Source organism: Lasiosphaeria miniovina (genome assembly GCF_030549165.1).
Source record: "Lasiosphaeria miniovina strain SMH2392-1A chromosome Unknown B0T26scaffold_4, whole genome shotgun sequence".
Classification (NCBI taxonomy): Eukaryota; Fungi; Ascomycota; class Sordariomycetes; order Sordariales; family Lasiosphaeriaceae; genus Lasiosphaeria; species Lasiosphaeria miniovina.
Window position 1 is genome coordinate 4,355,024 of NW_026848223.1, and position 27,581 is coordinate 4,382,604.

At 51.8% G+C, this 27,581-nt stretch overlaps 8 protein-coding genes across 8 annotated transcripts; 3 read left to right on the plus strand and 5 right to left on the minus strand.

Moving 5' to 3' along the window:
• The first annotated feature begins 2,362 nt into the window (after positions 1–2,362).
• B0T26DRAFT_711649 (uncharacterized protein) lies at positions 2,363–3,108 on the plus strand. The gene has a single exon (XM_060442053.1). The coding sequence runs from the start codon at positions 2,502–2,504 to the stop codon at positions 3,030–3,032; it is 531 nt and encodes a 176-aa protein (XP_060296845.1). The 5' UTR covers positions 2,363–2,501; the 3' UTR covers positions 3,033–3,108.
• Positions 3,109–10,166: 7,058 nt separating this feature from the next.
• B0T26DRAFT_676273 (uncharacterized protein) lies at positions 10,167–11,008 on the minus strand (the record flags this gene model as incomplete). The annotated part of the gene is made up of 3 exons (XM_060439960.1): positions 10,167–10,564; positions 10,663–10,701; positions 10,996–11,008. 3 exons carry the CDS (start codon positions 11,006–11,008, stop codon positions 10,167–10,169), a joined length of 450 nt encoding a protein of 149 aa, XP_060296846.1.
• Positions 11,009–14,808: 3,800 nt separating this feature from the next.
• On the plus strand, positions 14,809–16,328 carry B0T26DRAFT_777446 (RmlC-like cupin domain-containing protein; the record flags this gene model as incomplete). The annotated part of the gene is made up of 3 exons (XM_060446634.1): positions 14,809–14,892; positions 15,025–15,093; positions 15,195–16,328. The coding sequence occupies 3 exons, from the start codon at positions 14,809–14,811 to the stop codon at positions 15,828–15,830; spliced, it is 789 nt and encodes a 262-aa protein (XP_060296847.1). The 3' UTR covers positions 15,831–16,328.
• On the minus strand, positions 15,444–16,678 carry B0T26DRAFT_777462 (uncharacterized protein). Its single transcript, XM_060446635.1, has 2 exons — positions 16,485–16,678; positions 15,444–16,311 (listed from the first exon to the last, which is right to left on the minus strand). Exons 1-2 carry the CDS (start codon positions 16,541–16,543, stop codon positions 15,801–15,803), a joined length of 570 nt encoding a protein of 189 aa, XP_060296848.1. The 5' UTR covers positions 16,544–16,678; the 3' UTR covers positions 15,444–15,800.
• Positions 16,679–17,640: 962 nt separating this feature from the next.
• B0T26DRAFT_741150 (translation machinery-associated protein 20) lies at positions 17,641–19,302 on the plus strand (the record flags this gene model as incomplete). The annotated part of the gene is made up of 4 exons (XM_060443931.1): positions 17,641–17,751; positions 17,803–17,949; positions 18,652–19,009; positions 19,055–19,302. 4 exons carry the CDS (start codon positions 17,641–17,643, stop codon positions 19,300–19,302), a joined length of 864 nt encoding a protein of 287 aa, XP_060296849.1.
• Positions 19,303–20,607: 1,305 nt separating this feature from the next.
• On the minus strand, positions 20,608–21,925 carry B0T26DRAFT_311002 (uncharacterized protein). Its single transcript, XM_060434318.1, has 2 exons — positions 20,819–21,925; positions 20,608–20,746 (listed from the first exon to the last, which is right to left on the minus strand). The coding sequence occupies exons 1-2, from the start codon at positions 21,722–21,724 to the stop codon at positions 20,651–20,653; spliced, it is 1,002 nt and encodes a 333-aa protein (XP_060296850.1). The 5' UTR covers positions 21,725–21,925; the 3' UTR covers positions 20,608–20,650.
• Positions 21,926–23,001: 1,076 nt separating this feature from the next.
• On the minus strand, positions 23,002–24,926 carry B0T26DRAFT_802994 (uncharacterized protein). Its single transcript, XM_060447075.1, has 5 exons — positions 24,365–24,926; positions 23,981–24,246; positions 23,794–23,926; positions 23,723–23,743; positions 23,002–23,680 (listed from the first exon to the last, which is right to left on the minus strand). The coding sequence occupies exons 1-5, from the start codon at positions 24,577–24,579 to the stop codon at positions 23,338–23,340; spliced, it is 978 nt and encodes a 325-aa protein (XP_060296851.1). The 5' UTR covers positions 24,580–24,926; the 3' UTR covers positions 23,002–23,337.
• Positions 24,927–25,434: 508 nt separating this feature from the next.
• On the minus strand, positions 25,435–27,425 carry B0T26DRAFT_711682 (argininosuccinate synthase). Its single transcript, XM_060442054.1, has 6 exons — positions 26,477–27,425; positions 26,307–26,425; positions 26,154–26,248; positions 26,048–26,097; positions 25,869–25,936; positions 25,435–25,810 (listed from the first exon to the last, which is right to left on the minus strand). Exons 1-6 carry the CDS (start codon positions 27,157–27,159, stop codon positions 25,746–25,748), a joined length of 1,080 nt encoding a protein of 359 aa, XP_060296852.1. The 5' UTR covers positions 27,160–27,425; the 3' UTR covers positions 25,435–25,745.
• Positions 27,426–27,581: the final 156 nt, after the last annotated feature.

Sequence of the window (27,581 nt, forward strand, 5' to 3'; positions counted from 1 at the left end):
TTGACGTTATTATTACTTGCTTCCGTACCCGACGTGACGTGAATGCCGAAGTTGCGATACTTGCGAATAAAACAGCGTGCCCATTGCGCTCTAACGGGGATGTAAGTCCCGTAGAGGTACCGCAAGATGACTCGTTGGTCGTCAAATTCCTTGCAAAGATTTGCCCAGGCCTTTTCAAACCCTTCCTCACTTTCAGCGAATACAACCAACTTCCACATCGCCAAAACCCCTTGGTAGGTATGTGGGATGGTATTAGGAGCTGATGCGTGGACTAATTTCCTGTCCCGGTTGTTGAGCCGGGGTGGCTGAGAGGGGGCAGGAGTGTCGTCGGCAGAATCGGAAGAAGGGAAAGGATCGCTGCTGCTACTACTACTGCTGCTAAACGAAAGCTGATCCTTAACCCATCGCTGTTTGGCCCGAAGAAGGACATTGGAATTGATATGGTAGATGCAGATCTGTTGCTGTACTTCGGGGAATTGGTGATCCAATGCAGCCTTCATCGCATCGTCAAAATCAGTAATGATGACGTCGGGCTGCCGGATGGAATGCTGCTCCATCAATTGTCGCATACTCTCTGCAAGGAACTGGAATCCTTCGCGCCTCTCGTTATCAATTAGGCCAAATGCGGCATTGAAGACCGTGCCGAGGCAGGTTTGACCGGTCGCCTGGAAAAGGGGAAGCTTAAAGCGATTGGTATTGTAGGTATTATCGAAGCTGATTACTTCAGGGAATCGCTGCCACGTTTGGATACAGTATGGAAAGGTCCAGACAAGCCCGACGGGTCGGTATGGGTCCTCGTCGGCCCATTTGACCAAGTATGGGATCTCCTTCTCATCGAACAGCTTGATGAGGGCTGCGGTAGGAGTGTGACCTCCCAGTTTCTCTCGGATGATAAGAGACCGAGCATTATAAATATCTCGGCGAGTAAAAACCGAATCAGGATGCTGTTCCTGAACGATAGCTCGAATATCCCGAGACCGAATACCGACTCGACGACTTGACGATTCAATGGTTGCCTTGACGGAATCACCGAGCCGTCGGTGTACCGGATGTGCAGATGCATTAAGACTTGGCCCATGGTTATGCTGGTTGTGCTTGGTATTTGTATGCTGGCGTAAAAGCCATTCCCCCTCTTGAAGAGCCTCGGCGATGACCATCCACTGACAGCCACACTTCCTGCTCTTTCGCTCCCGTAGTCCTGCACCGCGAGAGGGTTTTGGCTCTCCAAACCGATCGCATTGGAACGAGTATCGGATCCTCCGACCCATATATGAATATCCTTGTCGCCGAACAATGCCAAAGCCATTAGCTTTGGCAAATATATTGACCAAGCCAAAGAGAACCTCCGCTGAAGGCGCAGGGTTACCTGGGATAGGTGGGTTGGGGATCGAAGGCGGAGCCGGCGAGGCAGAGAGGGCAGAAGTCGAGCTTGGGTTCGGAGATGTACTGCTGGCTGGATCGGCTCCAGGCGAGCGAGGTGGCGAGCGAGGTGGCGAATACGGCGGAGGGCTGTCGAGTGTATCGCAACCAGCCGGCGACCAACCCCATTTCTCACGCCAGGCGCATACTCTTTCGAAAGACCGGATACATTCCTGAGTGAGCCGACGCTCCTCGCCGATGACCTCTCGGACCAATCGCAGGGCAGATCAGAACTGCGTCCGAGGAGAGAGAGGTCCGTTGGATTGCTGGCTTGGTTCGGGAGAGGAACTGGCCAGCAAATCAGGCTCTGGCCCGGGTACCAGTATCGTGACTTGCATCGATCGCCCCCCCGGTCTAGGGAAATCGTTCGAAAAGTAAAGCTTATAGTCGGATCGCAACTGCCACGTGGGCGCATGGAGCCCGCGTGATCCGTGGGGGCGTGGGAAAGTAGTAAACGTTTCCGGGTGAGAAGCAAAGAGGTTGCTCAATACATCTTCATCCCCAATGCCGTACCATTGCCCGATACTGGAGCTTTGGCTTACGGCCGATCGCGAGGGCGAAGGGTCGGATCGTGGGGTATTGTTGTTGGTTCGTTGGCGCTTCCGAGAATGCGATTGATCGTCAAGATCATCGCTCCCTACTTGTCGCTTCGAATGACGACTCGAACGGGCTTCCATATTGGCAAAGCAAGGGATTCTTCGTCAAGAGGGCTTGTGATGGCTTCGCTTCGTTACGTGCATTAGATTTAACGCGTCAAGCTGAAGGGAGCTCTGGGCAGCTTCTGTTGGTCAGTTGAGACAGGACTTCGGAAGGTTGGTGGCAGAATTCACTTGCACTAACAATAAAAATTGGGCCAATCAACGACCGGGATTTTCATGCCTCCCTAAGAGTCATGCCTCCCTATCAATGAGTCATGCCTCCCTATCAATTGCCTTAATAATACGGAAGAGAACAGAATAAATATCGAGCAATAGCTCCGTTGTGCCGTCCCTTTTCTCTTTACTGGAAAATTGGATCAGATTTCTTCTGATATTACCCATATCTTCTCGTCCAGTGTCGGAGCGAGCGATCGGAAGTGGAATATGCTCTCGCTCAACCCAACGCTACATGACTGGTGGTCGCGGGGTTGCTTCGACCTCAAGTGGATTGGGCTGCCTGCTCCTCCTCGTTCCGCCGACCCAGAGGAGATTCAGATTGTCCTTCTTCAGTTCGAGTGGTTAATGTGGAGAGAAAGACCCATCGGTGAAAGAAAGCCAGTAGGGCAGCTAGGGCGAACAGTCGAGGAGATTAAAGCGGCGTTTCCCGATTATTCGATCTCCGAGAGGAGGCGTATTTGCGGTAACCCAGCCCTACCCGACCCGCATCCCTTGCTCGCCATGTGCCGGCCCGCCACCGGGTGGAACATCGAACATGGCGAGGTCTTTGAAGCGAGAATCCAGCAGAAGTACGTCATGAATATGAAGCTTTGCATAGATACACAGCAGAGGATCAATCGCCTCATAGTCATGGCTGGAAGGGCCGAAACGCTCGACCTACCGGACAAACCCGAATTCCTTGACGAAGACGGACGCTTCCCGGGTTGGTACAAGACTTTCTACATGCTCATAAGATGACCACTTTGGCAGTGCGCGATGAAGATAAAGACGCTGGGAAGGCCGACTCTGAAGACGATAATGTCGGTGACGATGGCATCACTCGTGCGGTGCTGGAATAGGACTCAGGACCCGGTGATCACCTTGGCGGCAAGGGTAAGGGTCTAGCTATCTCCGACAAGCTTGGCGAGAGTACCACGTGCGATTCCAAGGAAGAATCGTCTGGAGATTTGCATGCTACTCTCAAGTGGGACAAGCTTGGCGAGAGTTCTATGGGCGATCTCAAGGAAGAAGAGTCTGGAGATTTGCATGCTACTCTCAAGAGGCAGTTGCCTAGCGGTACCATAACTGGCAAAGACGAAAGGAGCAGGGAGATTCTACAACTTGAGAAGAAGGCGTCAAAGCTGAGCCTTATATCGACAAAGGTCGAGAATTGGGGAAAGAAGTCAATCAGGGGAACAGCCTCGATTGCCAAGAAGGGTAGTGAGAAGGTGGGCCGTATTACCCAGAAGGCGTCTGTAGCCGCCCTCTTCAGACCCCCACAAAGGCAGTCAGAGGCAACCCATTAGTTTGAGTTTGAGGGCAGGCGACGTCCCTAGACTTGGTATCGAACTGGGTTGAGTTATCAGATTCCTTTATAAAGGATCAACAATGGCTATTGGCGATAGAGGACTAATCCGTCGTACGAGTATGTAGTTGCCGTAACCTGCTTTATTACCTTTTGCTTCCGGCGTTTGCACGAATGGCAAGCCTGGGCGGTGCGCTTGCGCTTGTCGTCGGGGACCTTTGGTCGGGTCATGAATCCGACCAACAAGAAAATACAACGGCAGCCGAGAAGCTCCGGAAATTAGCCAAAAATCTAGTGGATGATTTCAATAAGTGGCTTCTGAAGCGCAACGGAAAAGAGACTGCCACAAACGGAGGCAGCCAGAGCAGAGGAAAGGAGAAGAACGACAACTGCAGTAGCGACAGCAACAGCGGTGACGGCGACGACAGCAATCACAGCGACAGCGACAGTGGCAGCGATGACAGTGAAAGTGTTGACGGTGATAGTGACGGTAACGACATTAAGACATCGGGTGATCTCGTTCAGAAGCTCATCGAATACCATCGGAAGAGGGAGAGCGACGATGGCAAAATACTGGAACAGATATTACGCACTGAAGCCAGCAGAATTACATGGGATAGCCGACAGGCTGTATGGGTGCTTTGGTACATTGAGATGTGTTCTCAGATGCTCAGAGTCTCCAAAGACCGGACAAATTTGGAGACAGGCGATTCTAATAAAGAGAAGATGGAACGTTATAAGAGACACGCATGTCATCTCCTCAACGAAATCGTGGATCAACTTCAGTGCAGCAAGGGAGAGAGTTGTTTCGTTCTTTACGAATTCTTCGCAGGTAAGATGATGCTTATATTCTTGCGAGGTTTTGTTGACACACACTAGAGAGAAACATACGCATCACGAGAGTTTCACGACTTGATAGCCAGTCGAAGTTCGTCGGATTTATTGCCAAAGGGTTGTCTGGGCTCGAGTTCCCAGAGGGCATTTCAGCTCCCAACCCCGCCGTGCTCATTGCTTGGCTAAGATGCCCCAGGTACGTTCTTGTTCGTGGCAAATAGAGCACCTCGCTGACTTTGCTGTAGATACCAGGAGGTATCCAAGGCAGTTGGATTAAAGAATCTTGCACAGCTAGACATGGATGTAGAGGTTGCTGCTTGCGAGAACAAACTCCAACAAAACGGTATTGGTTTTGCCTTCAGGGCCGCACTAATGCCGAGGTCTGAGATTGCAAGATTCAAACCTATCAATGCAAGTCAGATCGCAGAGGGTACAGCAGTACCGGAGCGGCCACAGAAGCGGCAGAGACGTGAGGACGATCATTACGGTGGGAGTCGCCGTGGACGTCATCTGGGAGGTGCTTCCCATTCACTCTCTTTACTTCTTCCACCACCCGCGTCACAGCCTCAGAGATCAAATCAACAGGAGCGCCGCTTAGATCCTCCGCTTCCTTCCCCATCCGAGTCGCAGCCTCAGAGCCACCCAAACAACCAGGCGCGCCGCTTGGAGTCCAGCAAGGGCCAGAATGAGGATCAATCACGGGGCGTTGGCCAGCACGCAGGTCAGCTCCCAAACATGATGGCTTCAGCAGATATAATCCGGGACAACACGCCACGGCGTTCCACCCCCGTCTTCACCACTTCCACGCAGCCAGAGCCAGGTGCGAGCGAGCAGCTACAATGCCAAACAGATTTGTCCGGGGGCCATTTTCTTGACGCACTTTCGTCAACGCTTCAGCCGGCGAACAGACTCAACGGCGTCGACATTCACGGCACGCAGACTTCTAATGACGCGCGCCGCTCGTCACCGGGCAGATCCGATGTCGAGGACCCAGAACCCCATAAACAGCCTGTCAACTCCACTTAGCAATCTTCAAGCGGAGCCGGTGCGGAGCCGAGAGATCCTCACAACCAGCCTCTTCTGCTACCAGCCCTACAAGTTCAACCTTTACAGAGTGGCCAGGTACGAACATCCAAGGACAATGACGCCAATCCGCGGGCACTCTCGAGCAATGATGATGGCGCCGCTATAGGGGCAAACATACAGGAGGGAGGCATACAGTTCGTACCTATCAACTCTCCGTCAACAACGAGCACGCATCCAGGCAACAACGATAGTGGCACAGCCCATGGCGTCCTGCCTTCCACCAATACAAGCCGCTCAGAGCCTGCATTCCAAAGCATGGAGCATCAATTGGGGCCTGCAACTCATGCATGCAGCCCTCTAAATATGCTTCCTTCTCCGCCCCTGTCACAGCCTCAGGCCCTGCTAAACAACCTTACGCAGAGGCCCGACAATAACAACACCAACCCGCGGACTCCTATACGCACTAGTTATATGATCGAAGGAGCAAACACGCAGGAGACACGCACGTTACCATTTATCAACGAGGGTTAGCTAGACCTGGCCGGACGGGCGCCAGGTCACCTGGACTGCACCGGATATCAGTGAACGTGATGGGACATTTATGGGAACACCGCCCGGTCATGCGGTCGCTGGAGGTCATCAAACAGGTTCGTAACTCTGGCCCACCACCGAGTACTACCCGAGATCCGCGGACGCCTCCAACGGAAACATTGATCCGGCGTTCTCAGATGCCGCACACGACCAACAATCTATGTCGCCTCTCCAAATGCTTGCAGAGGCTGCTGCCCAACCTATGGCTGCAAACACAGGGCAATCTTTCTCTCTTACTTCGGGCCACAGTGGCTTGACAAGACTGTTAGCTCACGCACACCGAAACAGAGGCTCTTTAGCGCCGAAAGTAGGTGAACTTCTGCAAGCCGCCGAGACGATGCAGGAACAGGGATAGGAGGTGGATGACCCGACAGCTTCGGATATATTTATGAACGATATGCTAGACTTGGATTAGATTCCAATCTATTAAGTACCAGAGAGCTTCATAGAACCCCCTACATCCCGCTGCTACCCTGTGCCGCTGTCGCTGCCGTACTTCCTGCGCCGAGATGAAAGAGGCTGAAATAAAAAATAAGATCTCTCTTTAGCGGCCGAATGCCTATCCCTTCATTAAGGTGGAGGATCGACCCGGATTCCCATGTAATCTGGTACTATTGGCGTCATTGCCATCAGGAGTGCTAGGAGTTGAGCCGGCCGGAGATGTATTCTCACCATTGCTAGTAGGGAGATCAAGAGCCGAATCATCCTGAGCCGAGTTCCCTCCGTTGGCGTCGGTGGAGTCGTCACGGGAATCAACCTGAGTCGAGTTCTCACCGCTGCTGGTGGGGTACGGAGGCGGATCGCCCCGAGCCGTCTCGCCAGTGGGATCGCCGGAAGGCAATTCATCTGGAAGCGAGTTGCTGTCCGTAGGTAGAAGCGGTCCGTTGGGTCCACCGTCCGACATCTTGTCTCGGGCTCACAGACTAAGTAAGCTCTTTGAGCAAAATCTCAATCCAAAGAGTTCAGGAAGATAAGCTAGAGAAATTCCGGCTTTGGAGCAAATCGAGTCTACGCAACCATCTGTCAACATTCCGCGTAATTTCCAAGACATTTTTACACACCTGGATTTTCTCTCACTTAAGGATGCAGAGAGCACAGTTTGCTCAGTCAGCCTGACGGTGTCTGTAGCACCGCCTACAGAGTGGAACCTACAATGAGATTCACTGTAGTGTTAAGCAGGCCTATGAGGCTGGTGTTATGTTAGTCTTGATTCTGTAGAAGCCCCAGGAAATCGGCCGCCGCCCTGTTGGGTAGTCTCTTACGTGAAGAGCAAGCTGTCGAGTTGCCTAGCGGGCGGATGAAGATAGAATTGGGCCAATGAGGATGAGCGTGTCCGGGTGACTGGACACCAGACTCGTGATGTGTTGAACCCGTCCTAGGAACTCGCCTGTGGGAGGTGCTTGTGGATCGGTGCTGATTAGGCTTAGTGGCAGGTGAGATTGTTGACTGCGAGGTATTAGGCGGCGAAGAGACTATGGGAGTGCGTTGGGGTCAGCCTGTGGAAGTGGCATGTCAGTCCTCGTTCTGTGAAATTCCAGGATATTAGCCGCCATCCTTTCTAGGGAGTCTTCTTACATAGAATCAATATGTGGTTGTGTTGAATGGTAGATGAGGAGACTATCTGTTTGACAGTGTCCAGAGTACCACTTATAGAAGTCCGAATCTTTAGACCGTCGACAGTTGCTCACACATATATACCTTACTTCCTCGTCCTGCTGCAGCTGGTCATGCAGCCCAAGCTGGCATGCTTACCTCCACGATGCACCAGATCGAAGCCATTGACCACTCAGACGCGGTAAATGCTTCAGGGTCTCGTAACGGAGTAAATTTCACCTTAGCAACCGAATCTGGTCAGACACTCCTGCGGACATGCATCACCGGTCAACATTGATCGTCGCCTCAGCTCTTTAACGTAGAGCAATCCCCGCAAATCAATATAGAGATAGATCAAGCCATTGGCCGTCCAAGCATCGTTGTCACGGGAAGCGCAGCCATGCAGGTATCTGTTCTGCAAGCGGCCTTGACGTGGTCTCGCTTTTGTCATGTTCCAATATCAACCTGTTGCTTCGCCCTACCTCGAACGGCAGTAGCTACACTCCCCCCGGCATCGAGTCCGAAAGCAAGAGCTAGTGCTAGAACTAACCGGAAAGACTACGGTGGTCCTCCACGTGGAGATGCATGCCCCTAGCCTTGAAGTGAAGGGCCAGGGATGCGCCAGCATCTCATACGCAAGAATGCGCTCACAGGAGGCTTGCAGAAAGACCATTTAACACCGTGAGCGTGTCAACTCCGGAACTCTCTGCGGCTTTCAGCCGTATAGTACTCAGTACCTACAGCCATTCAATACAGCCGCCATGATTCTCTAGGGCTTGCTGCGCAGTTATAGAGAACCGGGACAGATCATGGGTGTTCAAGTGCGCTCATGAAGTTTTTCTTGTCTAACGTGGGGCGATCCCCGCGAATTGACAAAGGAATTAGATCAAGCCATTGGCCGTTGAAGTACCATTGCGGTGGGGGAAGGGTCATGGATTCATACGCGAAATGTGGAGAGATTATGGATTCATGAGCTATACGCAAAACGTGGAGGGGTCATAGATTCATAAGCCATACGCGAAATGTGGAGGGGGTAAACTTTGGTCTAAAGTTCACTTTGATGAGAAACTGAGTTTTGGTCAGAAGTGGGCTTTAGAGAAAAGTGGGCTTTGGTCAACAGTGAATTTTGGGGAAATGTGGACCTCGGGGGAAAGTGGGCTTTGGTCAAAACTGAATTTTGGGGGAAGGTGCGTTGTGAAGTGGATTTTGTGGATTTAGGGGGAGCGGGCTTTGGTCACATACTGTAGTAGTACAGCTGTATGAGGCTTTGAGAAAAGTGGGACTTCTAGGCAGCATTACGAAAGGTATCGGATTGCGCCTCCCAAATGTGATGTGGATTGCTCTGGCCGCAGAGGGGCTGTCACTGCAGCCGCCCGCTTCAAATGAACGAGTTGCATTGCCTCTCACTGTTTGAATAACAATCTCGGCCCTTTATATTACCGTAGGAGTCAACAATTGGGTAGAGGATAGAGCCTCGAGGCGGGATGTATGAACCAGCTCTCTTCGTGAAATAACCTGAGTAAAAGCGACGAGAAACGCTATCCTGCGTCACTCCTCAACTCTTCGGTAACGGGAATATTAGTTTTTAACTATAAAACTTCTTATAATCGTTATTTGCAGGCGGGACTTTCAATTGCCCAGCGTGGTGAAGTGGTTTGTGCGCAAAGGCTTCAACAAAATCCGCTTCCAAAAACAGGTTAAAGCATAGTCGCATGAACTCAACAGAGACCTGTAACTCTATCAGCCTCGCGCTTCTTGCATTGGGTATTGGGTCTATTGAGTATCGATTTTGACCAATCTCTGTAAAGCCGCATTTCATTCTAGGCTAGCTTAAATGGATGTCCCAGCTTCGTTCAGAAAAACGTCTGGGCCCAACGCCACGGCTATCCACGCAAACCGGGCGTCACTATCCCTGTACGGTAAAGCAGAGCCTCAAGTTCACATGGATAGCAAGTGACAGCTCCGGGAGCAGAGCCTCAAAATTCAAATGGATGGTAAGTGACAGCTCTGGGAGCAGAGCCTCACGGTTGCCTCTAGTAGCGTAACTAAGGACGTCGATATAATGTTACAGCTCCGTTAGTTCTTTCAGAAGTTCGTTCTTGTCCTTCATTCGCATCACTGACCTCCAGCGCCAGTTCAATATTTACTACCCTCGAGAAACCGAAGTATAATGGATGGAACCAAGCATGTTCGTTGGGGTATGATTTTATCTTTGAATGAAGATCCTAGCTAACTGCGGCAGGAAATCCACGCCCAGATGGTCCGCTGCCAACTCGATCGAGGCTGGCGAGAGATGAAAACCGGCCGAGAGATGATGGGAGAAGCAAGAGACTGTCGGTAGACACCCAAGAGGCGGTGCTCCGGAGAATCCGCGAACTGGAAGATGAGGCCAAGGAATATCGTTGAAGCGCCGCAAAATCGGGCGGTAAGAGATCGCAATATAGTACTACTCGCTGGCATATATAATAATATACCGCGGCCCCAGTGAGATAATTTCAGGCTTCCTGTTCGTCCCGTAAGTCAATCCCAAACATCAGATTATATCACCGAGCTTCCCACTTCTGGCCCCCAATAGCAATCAGTCGGTTGAATAGTTCGTCACGTAGAGGTAGAGCCGTGATCTTGTGAACCTCGCCCGTCGCCGTCTTAATCTCTAGGCCGTCGGCGACTTCCCTCTCGAGCGACCAGCCAACCAGCAGCCTCGCCTTCCATCCATAACCGCCCACTTTCTTCAGCTCAACGATATCGGGAATAGCCATACTCCAAATCGGATGCAGATCTTGGCGAAGAGTACTGCCAATCTGCTCGCGCTTCTCTTTAGTACTGAAGCCTATGGCGGGAATGGTAGATGACGTTGTGAGATAAACGTAACCCTTTTTGCCGTTGTATCTGGCATTGAATTCGACTGGCTCGCTGATGGCCACGTTATTTGCCGGCGGTACTGCGCCCAGGCGAAGGAGGGTGAGTGTGAGCTACGCGTTAGTAGGTACCCCTTTGAGAATGTTGGCTGGTAAAGGGAAGGGGCTTTAGATGACTTACTTTCGGAGCTCGAGGAGCTTCTGCCAGTCTGGGAATGTTCTGTTAAGCCAATTAAGACCTCGCGAAATAACAGGGTCGCCAAAAAAGCCGAATCCGAAGCCGAATATAACGCCTTTCATCAATATGTACGAGGTAATAAAGAGCGATATGCCGAATAGGGGGATGACGAGCGTCGTAAGACGGAGTCGAGATGTCTCGCGGGGAAACGGGCGAGTCGGAGATAGTACACTACGGCGAGAGCGTCAGTAATAGTTGATATAGTTTTGGTACAGTCATAGCAGGCAGATTGTGTGTCCTTACGCGAGAATAAAGTACTTGGTAAACCGTTCCTACGTGTCGGCGACATCGCTCAAGGGGTATATAATTAGTTCCATCTTATCCTATAAGTTGACCATGCCTATTTTGGCCCAGCCCACTTTTGGCCCGTGCTGAGCCGCCCACTGACATGAATGACACCCTACATTGAAGCATGTAAAATATCGCCAAATCAACCAATTACTATACAACTTTTGACTTCCTCTTCTTCTTCCGAGCTTTCTGATTCGTCAGAGCTGTCAATATCGCGCCCCACTGCTCTCTGCGCGCGCCGAATGTCTTTTATTGAGGCAAACTTGGAATTTGGGCTCAATTCCACCTTCTTCCTCTTGGTTCCCTTTTTGTTCTCAAGCTCAGCTTTCAGAGCCTCATTTTCGTGTCTGAGCTTAGCCATCTCAAAGTCCCTGAGGGTGAATGCCTTCCTGACCTTCCTGAATAGCTGGTGACGTGCCCTGCGGGCCGGGGAGCTGATGTTTACTTTGGCCAAAGCAACCGTAAGGTCCGTAACCTTATTAGGAGTCTTCCAAGTGCCGTAATCGTCAAGCAACTGTTGTTGTTGATGAGCCGTATCCCTCTCTTCCTCGAGAGCAGCTAAAGCCGTACTTTTACCGGCTTTGTTGCTATTTTTAGCACTTGAGGGCTCGTGAGTGGCTTGAGCTTGTTTACCGGCCACAAGCCGGTAGCATATCACCCTGCCTTGCAGTTTTCTTCCTTGAATGCTTCTTCCCGGGCAGCCCGGTAACAGATCAACATATTGCGCCGGCCGGAGACCGTTGAATCGGAGCACCGGGGTAAAGAGTTAAACCTCTTCCGGTATGCCCGCTTCAGGACCAAGAAAACCGTTAAATCGAGCGGCTGAAGGACGTGTGATAAGTGTGCTGGTAAGTAAAGAAGCTGAATGTTATTTTGGAAGCAGGTCCACATATAATCATCAGTTGTATGACTACCGTGGCCGTCAACAATGAGGAGCCGGCGTTCGTTGTTGGCCGTACGGGTGTTAGGAAGGAAGACTTCCTGAAGCCATTTTAACGCACTCTCATCGTCAATCCAGCCTTTTTCTTGCGTGTGGAACTTCCAACCTTTGAAGGGACCCATTTTATTTGGGTAGTGTTGTTGTTGTAAGGTTTTCCCCTTCATGATCACCAAAGGAGGTATTGACCTGCCCGTTGCAGAGATGCATTCCACGAACGTGGACCAATTCCGTGATCCTGACTGCTTTTTCTTCAGCTTCTTGTTGTTGGCCCTTTCCTCAGATCCAAGAACCATGCCGTTGTCACCCTGGCCTTCAAGAAGGCCAGTCTCGTCTTTATTCCAACGGTTCTCCGGCTTGATCAGCTTGATAGCCGGGAGGGCCAGGTAGTTGAACCAAGCCGTGATTACCGGGACCGTGGCGCCGTTGAGCCGGGCCGCATCCATGCTTTGTGCCCGCTGGGTCCGAATTGACGGGTTCCGGGCCATGAAGCCGCGCAACCACTTCGGTCCTACGTATTCCGGCTTGCCTCCGTCCACGGCCAGCCGGCGGGCAAATTCCCTGACTGTTGCATGCGTTGGAGGTAGGCCGAGAGCGCCCTGAAGGATGATCCATTCGGCGAGCCGGGCTTCCGTTGTATGCGGAAGAACCTGCATGTGTTCGAATGCAATAATTATGGCGGGATTTGTGGCCGGCCGGTTGCGAAGGGTAGTCCTTGGAACGCCACATTCTTCGGCCGCGCGCAGCAACGGAATGCCTTCTCGGACTTTTTGCATAGCCTACAGCATTTCCAATTCGTTATATTGAGGCATTGATGGAAAGATTATTGAAAGGGCTCTCGAATGTACTAGAATTGAAGGAATTTGGTGTTGTTTTGAGGAAGTTGCGGTGTGTTGAAGAAAAAGGATCGATCACATGTGGTGTAAGTGCATGGTGGCTTGCGCATGGGCCAAAAGTGGGCTGGGCCAAAATAGGCATGGTCAACTTATAGCCTTTTCTGTCGGAACCTTGGTATTATCGTGCTTGTCGCCCGTCTTGGATCCAGTAGACTTATCTTTTGCGCCCGCCGCGTTTCTAGCAAGAGCAGTTAGATCGGGAGTCGAATCGGTCTCTACTTCCTCGTCCTCGGCGGCCTTAGGGTCGCCCGAGGGATTTTTCCCGGCGGCGCCATTTAGAGCAACTGTGGTAACGCCGTTGAAGAAATTACTAGCCTCTTGCTCGACAGCCTCTCCCTTGTGGTTTTCGGGGGCACCAGTAACGCTATCATAGCTACCCAACATACCAGCCTTGGGCTTCTATACTCCACCGGTATCGGTGTTGACGAGCGCGAGGGGGGCCGGGGGGAACAAGATATATCGAGATGGCTAGTATGCAATAAGAGTAATTAGCATAGCCGTAAGGAGCGGCACGAAAAAGTCAAACAGCCAGGCGACGAAGTATGCGGCGGCGAAATAAGAAGTACGCTGAGTCTCGCGCCATGACCGCAACCGGGCGATGTGTTTGTAACCAGCCAACAGGCCAACTCCAACCGTTATGTAGAGGCGCTCCACTATAGACCTCATCTTATCCGGGCTGAACTTGGCCTCGTTGAGATCCAGGCCACCGGGGGGCGCATTGGTGACGGCTTTGAGGTGGTATACTTGCTAGTGTTAATTACTGTTAGTCACCTAATTAGGTAGTCAAAACATCAACAGTTCGGTGTCGGTGTCCAACCTTATTCAACCGCCGAACAAGCAGCCATAGTTTTTCATTATCCAGGCCGCCGACCAAAGGCGCGGCAATGTTTTGCTTGGTCTCGTTCCATCCCAGATCGCGCACCTCGTCGGCGTGGTCCTGCTACGCGACGCCCTTCAACTCATGATCGTCGGTTGCGAGCGCATGCGAGAGAGTAGGGGCATAAGCGACGCTCTCCTTGTCGTGCCAGCCGATTCTTCTGCAGGGTGGGTTGCTGGCAGCGGCAAAAGGTCCTTGATTGCCGTCCCCGGACCGGCGTCTCTAGTTGCAGCATTCCGTTCTCTGTCAACCTCGACTACGGGGGCCGCCGGTGGCGTCTACCGGGCACTAGCATCGCCGTTCATTTTCCGTTCGTTCGCTGTTCAGAGATAAGGTTTGGCGCGCTTTACCAGTGCGTTGGATTCGGGTTGCATGTCACCACAATAGTGCTAAAGAAGGTTGAAGCCGTCGAGAATTAAAAGCCCGTTGGGGACGTTCGTCTACTCTAATTAGTAGCGCGCCGTAGGTCGAGGCAGCACAGACGCTGAGTGCTGCAAACCAAAACCTATAACATCAATGGCATCGGTTTGGCAGCCCATAGCCTCTGGAACTTAGCGCTGTGACGCAACTGGCCCAGTAGCTTCTCTAAAATCCGGGATCGCGATGGACTAGGTGGTTCCCTGTTGTCCACTCATGTTACTGCAATAGACCGTCGCTTCCACGGCCACTCGGTAATCTTTTCCACTTTGCCGTTTCCGGAGGCAAGTCCTGCTTCTTTCTTGGACGTGCACTCTCCTTATCATTATAGAGTTATGGTATGGTGTGGATGGCGTGGATGGCGTGGATGGCGGCCAGCTGTCGCTGAAGTTCTGAACGGCCCTGAACTGATATTCAGCTGACCTCGCCTTATTGCAACGGTTACGATGGGGGGCCGCACAGACACAGCTGTCAAACCTTGGCGCCCCACTGTGAGGATAGTGACGACACCATTTCAGTGTGCAACAACCTGGAAGTATTAATGTACTTGAAGTCCGTCTCGTGTAATTCGAGCTCTTACCAGCGCGTCATCCGAACTTTTACATTTAAATGACATATTCTCGAGCAAAACTTACATATCGCTTTGAGGCTGCCTTAATTATCTGCCCATCATGACACACGGTGTTTTCCGGCTTGTCGGCACTTGCAACAATTACCCGTGGAGCAAACAGGGCGAAAAGTCGCTGGCTGCCCAGGTGTGCCAAGACAGACAGGAATCTGTCAATTGACAATGGCAAAGAATTTTCCGAGCTTTGGTTTGGAGACTATCCGGACTTTCCGGCGCGGTATTGGAGACCGGTCAACTTCTCCGAGACCGCCTCGAACAGGACAAGGACACATTGCTTGGCGCAAAGACGATTGCGCAATTTGGAAGCCAGCTCCCATTTCTACCTAAAGTGAGTGTGCGCTAGTTCAAGAGATTAAGTCGGTAGAATAGAGCTTATGATGAAGTGTGATTCCAGGTTAGCACATACATTGGCAACTGACTGCGATCTAGATACTGCCTATAGCCAAGGCCCTTCCCCTTCAAATACATCCCAGTAAAGACTTAGCCGCCAAACTCTATGAAAAAGACCCCGACAGCTTCACCGACCCCAACCATAAGCCTGAAATTGCCATTGGCCTTACGAAATTTGAAGTCTTTGCCGGGTTCAAGCCCTTGTCTGGAATAGAGCCTCTCTTCAAGCTCCCCATCCTAGTGAGGGGGTTGAAAAGATTACAAAAGGGTTGGTTAGTGTCTCGGGACGGGGAGGCTCTCCAAAATATCGTGGAGCTCGAAAATGCCGGACCCTTGTGTGGCAGAATCGACGAGGGCATCAACGATAACCCGAAGCCAAATGAAAACTCCGCTCGCCCTGTGTACCAAGTCTCCCAACAGGCGGGTCGCTTCACTTGGATGAATAGTATTGAGATCACTGAATTCCTTGCAATCTCTGAACCGGCTATCCACGTAGAGTTTCATGTCCCGGCCAGTCAAGAGATGGATCTGGAGACTCGCCGAGTCCCCATATGCGTCATCAAACTCCACCAAAGGTCGGCTTGCCACACAGGCCTTGGCTCCGTCACCAGAGGACGATGTGATGCGGCTGACCAGTTGTACAATCTAGTTGGCGTCGACATCAAACTCGTCTAGCCCGTCAATGAAAATGACGAGCCGCAGACTTTTGCCGCTTTCGGACAACAGGGCGTCAAAGCTTTCGTCAACCTCCCAATTTTCCCACAGCGGGAAAGTAGTATTCCCTCGAAGGATCTGCACGACTGCCCATCGTCGTGGAACTACGATTGTCAGCAGCCTGGGGTGGCTATGCAATGCCTGGACGAGCAAGGTTCTCTTCAGCCCGGAGAAGGACTTTTGCAGGGTAAAGCCCGCATGCCAAGCGTAGAACGTCACGACGACAAGGGGTAAACCTCCTGCCCACTTCTCGAGGTAGGATTGAAGTTGAGGTTGTGCAAGTATAGACTTCATGAGTGTCGACTTTCCCGAACTAGGCTTTCCTGTCATCCAGTAGGTGGAATCTGAAGGCCTCTCCAGCCAGTCTGGAAAGCTACCCATAACTTTGTTCAGTTGGGGACTGAATTGCTGCTCGCGTTTCTTGGTTTTCTTTGCATCGTCCCTGTCGGAGAAAATCGAGATAGAATTGCGGATCAGTCTCAATACTGTTTCAGATATCACGCGGGAAATAGTAAAGTAGTTTCTAGGTCAATCTGAACAACCCCCAGCAATACCCAGCAACTACAGCGAGAATCGGCTAATAACAAAGTCCCACATGGAAAATAAGAAACTCACCAAAGGCAAAGCAAAATTGCCTTCATGGCTTTGGTCCTGTGGTTTAGGCCGACCCCCATTTCCTAGCAAGCGCACACCGAAGTCCGCAAACTGGACCACTGCGGCCACAATAGCCAAGACACTCAGGGGATCCGTGGTTCCAGAACCTGCGATCATGCGACTGCCTGGATTTGCCTGCAGGCTTGAAATGCCGTTTCGCGGACGCGACAGCTTTCGGGTCGAAACAAGGATGCTGCAAGTGCCATATCTTTGATCAAAAAGTTATTAAAATCGAGCATTGGGCGGAAGCGTTCTCAACGTCGGATCTCGCCAGCCCCTCCAGGTGGGTCATGGTTCGTCACATAGCTCGAGGGGTATTCCACAAGGCTCTGGAGCCTACCATGGTAGTTCAAGAATGGATAAAAGCTCGGCGTGATTTTGGTCAACCCGGTCTTGGCTACTTGCGACATGATAGGGTTCAAACTGCATCTCTCATTGGCAGTAGACCGCAGATGCAGCTGGCCTCAGAAATGTTGCTAATTAATCAGTTATGCAGTAAATGGTAAGTGGGATCATGGCATCATACATACCAATGCCGAGGAGATCGAGCTTCAGGCCCAAAGCAAAAGATGGATGATTAGCTGATAAGAAAAGCCAAGTACCTATGGAGTAGTCAGCAGGTCATCCAGTAATAGCAGGGAAATTTGGGAAACGGAATGAAGAAAATGAAGGTTGCAGGGAAGTCAATGTCATAATTAGAAGACCAAGCCACTTGTTTACATCGGTGCGGCAGTGTTCGGAAAGCAGTTTGTTCGGAATAGAAGGGTAGCATGTTGCAGTCACCTCCCAACAAAAATAGAAAGTCACCCAAGTCGGGCTGCTGTTGGAGTTCGGTTCTGGGGAATCTGTCACGTGGAGGCCTCCTATTCAACTCCTCTCAATGACTAAGCCGTCGAGCACAAAACTGATCCACAGTCCACGCTATGGCTGAGCCACCTGGCCAACGATCTACGTCATCGCTGCCACGGCACCTGGTACACGCCGGTATTAAAAGTCTGGAACCACCCCCATCCCATACTTTCTTCTTCCCATGCAAGCCATTTCCAGTCTACTCTTGAGACAATCACGATATCAAGTAAACAATAGAGTACCACGAACTTTCACACGCGCGATCAAGATGCCTCTCGTCGTACCCGGAATCACCACGGACCCGTCCGACAAGACCGAGGAATGGACCAACAAGCTGGTCGGCAAGACGCTGGCCGAAGACGGCTCCTCTGACGAGACTGTATGTGCTACTTCGTCTTCAACCATTTACCAAGCTTGTCTACTCAACCAGCCGCAACTAACCCTTCTCCAGACCTTCCTGAAGAGTGATCTGCCTGAGCAATCTCGCATCATCGAGCCGGGCTCGATGGTGACAAAGGACTACAACCCGGACAGGCTCAACGTGCACCTAAAGGATGACGGGACCGTCTCGCACGTTGTTCACGGTTGAGTCAACTGGAGCATGCATGTACAGGCGCGGCTGCCTGCTTTGAGATGGGAAGGCGCGGCCGAGTTCACGGGCGATGATTAGGAAGGGGGCTCACGCACGCGGGTCCTCGTTATGACAATCATTTCTTGTACAATAACATTTCTCAATACCCAAGACGCAACCGGCATTACTTATCTCACATTACATTCCTGAGTGTGTTATTGGCATCGCGTTCTGTCCGCTTAGCTCTCTGTGTCAAGCCCCGCAGTGACGACACCCTTGTGGCTGTGGCTGTGCTGCGTGCCTCTGCAAGGGTCCCGATCCCCGCCAATTCCTTGGCGGTCCTCAGCAGCTCCACCCTTCGCGGGCCCCCAGCAACCCCTCCATTGAAGCCCCTCCATCGCGGGGCAAGTTCTGGCCAGCGACAGACAGCTTTACCCAAACGCGACGGGCAGAAAATCGCAAACACCACCATACTTTCAGTTTCCCAAGTAGCAGTCCTATCCGCTTACAGATTACCAAGATGTTTAAGAAAGAGTACGCCGCGATTTCAGGTTTCTTCTCCCCTCAGCCACTCTAACCGCAATCGAGTGAATTGTTTTTGTTTCCCCGAGTTTTCCTCTCCCGTTTTGTCTCTTGTCCCCGCCCCCCCCGCCTTGGCTAAGATGTTGTCCCCCTCCCCCCCCCACCAGCCTCACGGCGTCGCCCAAGCAGAAGCTCAAATCGTCGATCCAGCGGGCGCTGCGGCAGTCGCTGCTAACGACGTACCCGCTGCTGGGGCCGCACATTGACGAGGTGCTGCCCAAGAAGTCGTCGCTGGAGCAGATGAAGCTGCCCGACCGCATCAGCCTGTTCGTGCTCGACAGCGACCCGCTATTCTTCCAACTCGACATCCCCAGCAACGCGCCGCTGCTGCCTCACCTGCGCCTCGTCCACCGCTTCCCCCAGGCCTTCCCCACCGTCCGCATAGACCGCGGCGCCATCCGCTTCGTCCTCGGCGGCGCCACCCTCATGGCCCCCGGCCTGACGAGCCCCGGCGGCCGCCTGCCGCTGCCCGCACCGGCCAGCGGTAAACCCGCTACCGATGAATCAGAGTCCGATTCCGATGAATCAGAGTCCGAAGAGGAAGACGACGACGAAGCTGCTGCGCCCAAGACGGAGGGTGTCGACGCCGACGGCCACTGGAGCAGGGAACTGGAGAAGGGCGAGCCTGTCGTCGTCATGGCCGAGGGCAAGGATGAGGCCTGTGCCGTCGGCCTGCTGGCCATGGGCACCAAGGAGACAAAGGCCAAGGGCAAGGGCCCCGTCATTGAGGAGACGCACTTTCTCGGCGACGGGCTGTGGCGGTTGACGATTGACTAGCGTTGTTTTGGTTGTGTGGCGGGGGTTACAGCGTCTTTGTAGAAAGGGGGGAGGGGCCGCGGTACAATTGCCTTGTTGGTTGCCACGTCGTCGTCATCGTCCCGAGACGGTGCTATGTTTATCTACCACTGCAATGACTAGCGTTGTCCTTCCTGCGTCTCGCTTGCTCTATCGGGGTATGCCTAGTCTTGTCGAGAGTTATGCTGAATGGGTGCTTGCTTCTAAGCACGAGGCTGATGGCGTTGGTGGGTATTGCTGGTGCCTCTAAAGGAGATGGTGGCCTTCTTTGGGTTTCACTTCGGTTCTCCAAACCTTGTTCAGTTCAACGCCATGGTTTAAACCACATATCCGGCACATAGCCGCCTTCAGATGTGGTTTGTGCATTTGGCTTTGAGCACGGTTCTCGCTTTGAACGCGGTTCTCGCTATGGACTTGCAGCACAGTAAGTTTCGTCCGTCTTGGAGGAGGTGTGATGTTAAGGGCGCGACTAATTACTTCTAAATATGCCAAGGTATGTATTACAGATGCAGATGTACGGTTCAACGCTGTGTCTATGCTTAGCTTGTATAAGTTTTTGGTATGCTTCATATTCTATTTCGTCTACTCAAGAAGCGACCTCCGCAGTTAGATCCAACTATTACCAAAGTGAAACAATTAAGCATTTGCCGCGTTGCAACAACTTTCTTATGTATGTTCCTACTTCGTAGAGGTCGAACATCATCCTTGACCTGTATATCTCTTTGCTTCAAACGGTAGGTATTCCATATCACGGTGTCGTGAACTAGGTTCAGGAGGGCTACGGTGAAGTTGTTTCAGCTGCTTAACGTTCTGCCTTTGGAAGTGTAGCTGTATGAGCGTTGTTTCCTCTGTAACGCCACATTTGGTTGTATTTAGACTTATTTAAGTACAAGCGGGACATGCAGAATCCAAAATAATGGCAAAGTGCAGTTTTAATTACGTCCTACCTGGATTCTGTAACTATTTTGAGGAAGTATATGCCTGCCATGATGCCTAGAACCTATGTATGAAGTACTCATGTTCAAGTGGACTCACTTTCTTCTCTTCCCTCGTCCGTCCAAATTCATCGTTCTCTCAACCTCTAAACTGGGGTTTGTATCTCCGTGTTTGGTTCGAGAGAATTCTGCATTGGAATCTTCAAGCTGCAAGTTGCAAAAGGTCCTGAATGCCTTCTCCAGTTCTTTCAGCTGTTCAGGTGTGACTTCGTTCTTTCCAAACACGTCCAGGACCATACGAGCGGTGTAAAGGTCGTTAAATGACACGGTATCAGCTCTCTTCAAAATCGTGAGTACCCTCTCGCCTATAACCACATGCTTCTTCCCTTTGAGAGTCACCCACGTACCGTGTGGCAGCCATACGATGTGGCTGAGGCAGATCTCCATCCCGGCGTCTTCTCCAATGGGCAACCTAGGCCCCCATACACAGGCTGATATATCGTTGCGTTTAGCTACACTGGAGATTCCGGACGTCAGTGGGACAGGGCAGCCAGAGTGCGGACCTTTTGTTTCTCCTCTTGCGACTCGGCTTGGTCCACGAGCATCTCAATCCATCGTTGACACCAGTATTGGGATTCGTATGGCAACTCTCCCTGCTCTTCTTCCTCTTCCTCTTCGTCTTCGTCTTCGTCTTCCTCTTCCTCTTCGTCTTCGTCTTCGTCTTCCTCTTCCTCTTCGTCTTCGTCTTCCTCTTCGTCTTCCTCTTCCTCTTCCTCTTCGTCTTCGTCTTCGTCTTCCTCTTCCTCTTCGTCTTCGTCTTCCTCTTCCTCTTCCCAGAGTAGAGGGTGTTTCTTCATTTTAAGATCCGGATCTATGTACAGGAGCCACCTTGGGTAGGCCTCGTTCACTCCATATCGGCGCTCAACTACGTTCACTTGGCCAAGCACTCTCTCAGATACTCGGCAGACGCTGCCATCACGACAGTCGACTATGATAAACTCTGGCGAATGCGTCATGACCAGCTGTTGTTGGCCCACCGTGTTGCTCTCGACTATGCTGGGGAGCCATCTGGATATGGTCTTGATGTATTCCTGGACTCCGCATTGTTGAATCCAGTCCATTGGGAATTCGGGGCACCATCTCACGTCGTCTACCCATGGGTAAAGGAGACCATATGTCATCGTTTGAAACTCGGAGTCTCGCACACCTTCGTCGATGCATATCTCGAGGCCTTGCCATTTGAGGAAGCCCTTTCTCGGAAGCATTGGGCTAGTTTTGTTCAGACCATCCATGTGCTTGGCAACACCGCGTAGCATGTTTTCGCGTAGTCTTCGCCTCTCTGTTGCTTCCTTTGTCCTCGTCCAGTGCCAGAAATCCCATGCCTTCATTTTTCCCTGTGGCTCACATCTCTCGGCCTCGGCTATCATGGGAGCTTCCCGCAACAGATTAAGCGGGACGTCGGGATCCATAAAGAGAGCTTTGATGCGAGAGATGGGCAGGCTAGAGACGGCTTCGACGCAGTCCAACAACAGCCCAGTGCAGACTTTGCAACGCTGCTTAGCCCACCAGCTCTTGTTTTCATATGTGAAAAGTTGATCCGTTTCGGATAGAATCTCCAGAATTCGTGCACGACGCCGTCATTGAACAGGACAAGAAATGAATCACTAAAGTCCTTTACCACGTGCCGCGGCAATTTGTCGACGTATTCGTACTCGACGCGACAGTCCGGCGACGTGCCTTACCAGGCGCCGTACAACTTGCGGATTTGTATCGCTTGGTCGCAATCTCGATTCAAATCGGGTATTCTCTTTGTATCCCACCGCTCTGGGCCAAAGCGCCACCTGTTCTCGACGCTCATCTCAGACAATGACATGGACTGCCAGGATCTAAGAGCAGAATGGGCAAACTCGACATTGGCAGTTGATACTGTGGTGTTGGAAAGGGTGATTATTAGACAAGTGGCGTACCTAATTGTGAGCAGATTGGTAGATATTCCTTCTAGCTCTAACGTATTTGATAAGCGAGTTAGCCATGATAAGCAAGTTAGCCACCTTAACGAGACCGGGTAGCGTGCGCAGCCAAATGCGATAAGAAATTGATAGGATCACTAACAATTTACTAACATCTTTTTGCTTGTGCCCCACCAAATCTCGTTAAGGTGGCCAACTCGCTTATCATGGCTAACTCGCATATCATGAACGTTACCTATTTATACCTATAAATATACCCCCTGTCTCTTCTATCACAGAGGCAGCAAACGCCAGCGTGGCCAAGTTACCAATCGTCACCCCGTCCAAGTATCTTACTCACAAAGACATCAGTTGACAGTCACCACACGTCACAAGTAGTATCATGGAGATTGTGAACGGCCAGCAAAACGGCAATCAGAGACGATCTTGGACTCTAAAACTATCCCGTCAACCAGTGAGTAATATGACAAATTGGTCGCATGAAATAGACTAATTAGGATAATTCCGTCAACCAATATTTTGGAGACGGAAACTGTTGGATTCACCAGGGTACCGGTACTGGACTCAACAGGGCGTGGCTGCACGCCGAAAACTGGTGGTTCAAGTGATGGATTGTAGATGTCTGTTCTTCTCTCTAGCTTTCTGGTAGTGCCAGAAAGCCCGTTCTTATACTACTATTGTGGTGGCGAAGTGGGTGGCGAAGTCTCTATCTAGAACCTTCGAGGCCCTTCTGCTTGACAAATTCCAACAGAAACATCAAGACAGACTTCTACTATAACCTAAATACCGCCAAAGTAAACAATTCAGGGGTCTCTAACAGAAGCTGAAATCAGTAATCAAAGTAGAATCCAGGGGCAATACAATCATTACCACTCAAATGGCTGTAGACGTGCCTCCTTAACATTGTAATAGAAATCTAAAACCCCCAACTATATTCAGTGTTTCGGACCTCTATCTCTATCTCCAGTAAGCACATTCTATGATTCAACCCTCCAGTCCTCCAAACCAAGTACTCTTGCCAAACTTAACGAGCCAAACGAAAATTACCCCAAACAGAACACGCCACACGAACTTGTCCAGAATCAAACAATCTCCAACGGAGCAGTTGAACCCTAGGCCTTCATTCCTTTGGTACCACCGCCCCGCTTGCCCCCATTACCGTCACCATCACCGTCACCATCACCATCACCATCACCGTCACCGTCTCTCTTGCCATCCTTACCCGGAGGTCTGCCATTGGGCTTGCAAGCTGCATTTTTGCCCGCCGCTTGGGCCTTGGCCTGCCTCTCAGCCTTCTTCTTCTTGCGGTCTTGGGCTATATCCTTACGCTTACACATGGTACATCCGTACCGTACCGCATACTCAGCTGCCGCCTTAGGGTGTCTCTCGTTTATGCACAGATCCAGATGGCCCTTGTCAAAGCAAGTGTCCGACCTCGCGCCCTTGCAGAATGGGCTGTAATTAACCAGGGAAGTTAACAATGTGAATAAAACGAACCTTTCCCAACGGATGAGAAATCTAGAAGAGTGGCGGCTTACCAGTGGTGCTTCCATCGCTTGATAGGCAACTCCGTAGGCCTGTTGTCGCCGCCCTTTCCGCCGTCGCCGTCGCCGTCTTTTCCTCCGTCGTTGCCCTTGCCCTTGCCCTTGCCGAAAGCGGTGGCGGCTTTCACCGAGTCCCACACCGGGCCCGTCGAAGGCCCTAGGGTTCTGCGTGAGTCGTCTGGAGAAGGAGGCATAGAAGTGGCTGCCTTACCTGCGACGAGATTGTCTCCATCTTCAACAAAATCGTCGTCGTCGCTGGAGTACTCGTCTTCGCTTGACAACTCCATGTCCTCCACATTTAAGCCTCCGAGCTCATTCTCGTCAGAAGACTCACAGCACGTGTCATTGGAATCGTCCGTGTCGCTAAAGTTGGCCGCGGTACCAGACATCTCCACGTCATTGGGCATCTCCATATCGTCGGACTCCTTGCGGCCGTCCATGCTGTCGTCTGGCCGGTAATTTCCCCGGTGAGGTGACCTAATAATGCAAGCCAGGTAGGTAGCGTCAAGGTTTATTGGGAAGTGAATGCAAAGACTGCAGGATGATGAGGAAAACATCAACATAACAGCGGAAACCCGTCTCTATATATACTTACTTGCCAGAACCGAGCACGACTGAGATGGTAGCCCGAGCTGAGCTTCCAGTATCCTCCGCCACGGACAGCGGAGAGCCGAGACTGAGAGACAGACACAGACACAGACACAGAGACAAAGACAAAGGCAACGTGTAGCGGAGAGGACCACCGCAACGCGCTGCGGGTGGCCCCGGCTTGGTATCCATGTTAATTATCGGCCAGGGGACTTGACCCATCCAGTCATCTCAAACCAGGTGCGACGCTCAGCGTCGCAACCCGGGGGTTATCTGACACGGAAAAACAGAAGAAGATGGACGGTGGTGCCATAAAGGTAAATAGATGAGATTTGTAAGTGAAAAAGTAGAAGACACGAAGAATATATGATAAGGGCGCACCTCCCCTAAACCATAGAGCCCCCGCAAGCGGCAACGAGCTTAAAAACGTGACCGCACAATACCCATAAGGGTAGAAGCTAATTGCTGCTTCTACGGCGTAAGATCAACAACAGCAATAGACGGCAGTGGAAGAAGAAGCTCGCAGACCACGTACGGAGTTAGGCGACGTGGAAGTAGTAAGTGACAAGTCATTCGCAGCTATACTTTTGACTGCCTACTTATGCTAGACGTCGACGCCAGTCATGTGACAGTCTCAAACACACGGCTGAAATTTCAACAACAATGTCTCGTTACACCTGCGGGGCCCCCGGGACAAAAAGAAAAGGAAAAAGAGAAGTTATGGGGGCTTTCCAAACGGCTGGAACTAGCGTGTCCAGTCTGGGACGATCTTCTCTTTGGCCAGAGTCAGCTCAGCACAGACTGACAGTGAATCTAAGCTGCGTAGTAAACACACACTAGTCAGGGATACAAGTCAGGGGTGGCTGCCCTGCGGCCTATGCGTTCGACGATACAACTCTGCTCAGGGCTCTCTTCCTTTGAAGAAGACATCGGAATTTACACTCTGTTTTGCTCGCCCTGGTCATGATCCTGGGGTTGTTTTTGTCTTGTGATTCCTTCTCACTGATTCAGCAGAGGATGTTATGGAGCGTCGATGTGTAGTTGGGGTTCACAGCACATCTTCAATGTGAGACTTTTTGGATTTGCAAAGCTTTGTAGAGGTTTCATTTAGAGACTATCAGCGGCCATGTAACATAGTGAATCTACGTTGAACAACGTGAATCTTCATGAGAAGGCTATCTCAGTCGTGTGACCTACATAAACACCATCATAATCTTACGTGTGGTTCCTGAAAGGAAGCTGCACAGTTCACCGACAGTCTGTAGCAAGTCTTGGTATTTTGATATAGAAATTTTCCGATTCCGCGTGTCCAGTTGCCCATTATCCTCGAGATACTACATATCCTGCCGCACTCTGGTCGCACTACACATAAGGCGTCGCTGAAAAGTTTAGGACTCGCTGAGGGGCTGTCCCAGCTGCCTCTTCATCAGGCCATACTTCTTCAGGCGGATGGCTATAAACGCGGTCAGCGGGGTTGCTCCAAAATAACAAAGAATCACGCGGCATCCTACCTTGAATGGCAATGAAGCCAGTCGTGTCCTCGGGCGAGAAGCCCTCGAGGGAGTCCATAGAGGCATCCCTATTTGCAGAGTCAGCATCAGGTCTCAAAAGGAATAAAATCTCGAAAGGCCAGTTCTAGAATGAACTGGTCCGACCCCGACTCAAGATCGCCAGACTGTGGTAGACTCACTCTTGGCTGTAGAGGTTGCTGGCGTCGCTGGAGCGGCCGAGCACAAAGGCCTAGTAACACAACTTAGTCAAAATAGACGGAAAAGGGGTTAGGGGCGCTCGCTTACACTGCCACGGTAAACACCCATCCTCACGACGCCGGTTACGTTCTTCTGGGACGCGACCAGCGCAACCTCGACGAATTCCCTCTCAGGAGAGAAGTCTGTGTCACAAAATCAGCAGGTGAGACTCAACCCAGATTTCTGACCGGTGGCACGTACACATTCCATTGTAGAGCTGACGGCTCCACGCCTGCGTAACAAACTGGTCGCGAAGCTCGCGGACTTTCGAGTCCATAACAAGACCCTCAATATCAATGTGGGCAAGTCTCGCGATGGTCCTGGAAGAATGTTAGGTGTTGACGACAAGCCCAGATCCAGGATTGACGTACAAGCCAGGGGTATCGTAGCAGCCACGGCTCTTGAGGCCGATGAAGCGGTTCTCGACGATATCGACACGGCCGACGCCATTGTCGTGTCCAATCTTGTTGAGGAGCTTGAAGAGCTCAACGCTCTCCGTAACCTCCTGCTTGTCCTCGGTGACGACCTTGACGGGAATGCCGTGCTCGAAGTGGACGGAGAACTGGTACACCTTGTCGGGGGCGTCGAGCGGGTCAACGGTGCGGGTCCAGAGCTCCTTGGGAGGAGAGTGGTCGGGGTCCTCGAGAATGCCGGCCTCGTACGAACAGTGGACGAGATTGTCGTCCATGCTCCAGGGGGCCTTGGGCGTGGAAGAGACGGGGATGTTTTTCTCGGCGGCATACTTGAGGAGATCCTGGCGGCCCTGGAACTTGGTGATGAACTCGGGCATGCGCCACGGGGCAATGACTTTGAGGGCCGGGTTGCAGGCGGCATATGCCAGCTCGAAGCGGACCTGGTCGTTGCCCTTGCCGGTGCAGCCGTGGCTGACATACTCGCAGTTGTACTTCTCGGCGGCCAGGACCTGGGCGCGGGCGATGATGGGGCGGGCAAGCGAGGTGCCCAGGAGGTAGCGGTCCTCGTAGATGGCATTGCACTGGATAGCACGGTGGACAATCTCCTCGACAAAGGCCTGCTGGAGGTTCTCAATCACCATGGCTTCGGCGCCGAGAGCTAGGGCCTTCTTCCGGACCTCATCGAAGTCTTCTTCCTGGCCGACGTCGGCCAAGAAGGCGACAACGGCATAGCCCTGCTCCAAAAGCCATACAAGCGTTGTCGATGTATCCAAACCTACGCAAGCCCGAGGTTAGCAAAGGCGAGAACTCGTGTCTGGTGTCAAGCGGTCGTGGGTCAAGGTGGTGGTGGTGGTGGTGGGAGGGGATGGGTCCCTTGACAGAAAGCGACGAACCTCCAGAATAGGCGCTACGTCAATTGAGTTAGCCCGTGCCCAGAAGCGGACCAGGAAGGGAGCTATGGCCGCTACCGCCAACAATTGAGCTTGGGACAGGAACTTACAGACAGACGCGACCCTTGGACATGGCTGCTACTTTTGGGTGGTTACTGAGGTGGTTACTGAGG

Bases quoted from the DNA above. Each gene is read 5' to 3' on its own strand.
- B0T26DRAFT_711649 (XM_060442053.1), top strand. From the start codon at position 2,502: ATGCTCTCGCTCAACCCAACGCTACATGACTGGTGGTCGCGGGGTTGC.
- B0T26DRAFT_777462 (XM_060446635.1), bottom strand. From the start codon at position 16,543: ATGGGGGTCGGCCTAAACCACAGGACCAAAGCCATGAAGGCAATTTTG. The intron at 16,312-16,484 runs GTGAGTTTCTTA...TTTCTCCGACAG, and splicing joins GCAATTTTGCTTTGCCTTTG to GGACGATGCAAAGAAAACCA.
- B0T26DRAFT_311002 (XM_060434318.1), bottom strand. From the start codon at position 21,724: ATGGATCCCGACGTCCCGCTTAATCTGTTGCGGGAAGCTCCCATGATA. The intron at 20,747-20,818 runs GTCCGCACTCTG...ACGATATATCAG, and splicing joins CGCAAGAGGAGAAACAAAAG to CCTGTGTATGGGGGCCTAGG.
- B0T26DRAFT_802994 (XM_060447075.1), bottom strand. From the start codon at position 24,579: ATGGGTCAAGTCCCCTGGCCGATAATTAACATGGATACCAAGCCGGGG. The intron at 24,247-24,364 runs GTAAGTATATAT...TTGCATTATTAG, and splicing joins GTCGTGCTCGGTTCTGGCAA to GTCACCTCACCGGGGAAATT. The intron at 23,681-23,722 runs GTTCGTTTTATT...GGTTAATTACAG, and splicing joins TTTCTCATCCGTTGGGAAAG to CCCATTCTGCAAGGGCGCGA.
- B0T26DRAFT_711682 (XM_060442054.1), bottom strand. From the start codon at position 27,159: ATGGTGATTGAGAACCTCCAGCAGGCCTTTGTCGAGGAGATTGTCCAC. The intron at 26,426-26,476 runs GTACGTCAATCC...ACATTCTTCCAG, and splicing joins TGCTACGATACCCCTGGCTT to GACCATCGCGAGACTTGCCC. The intron at 26,098-26,153 runs GTAAGCGAGCGC...TTGTGTTACTAG, and splicing joins TGGGTGTTTACCGTGGCAGT to GCCTTTGTGCTCGGCCGCTC.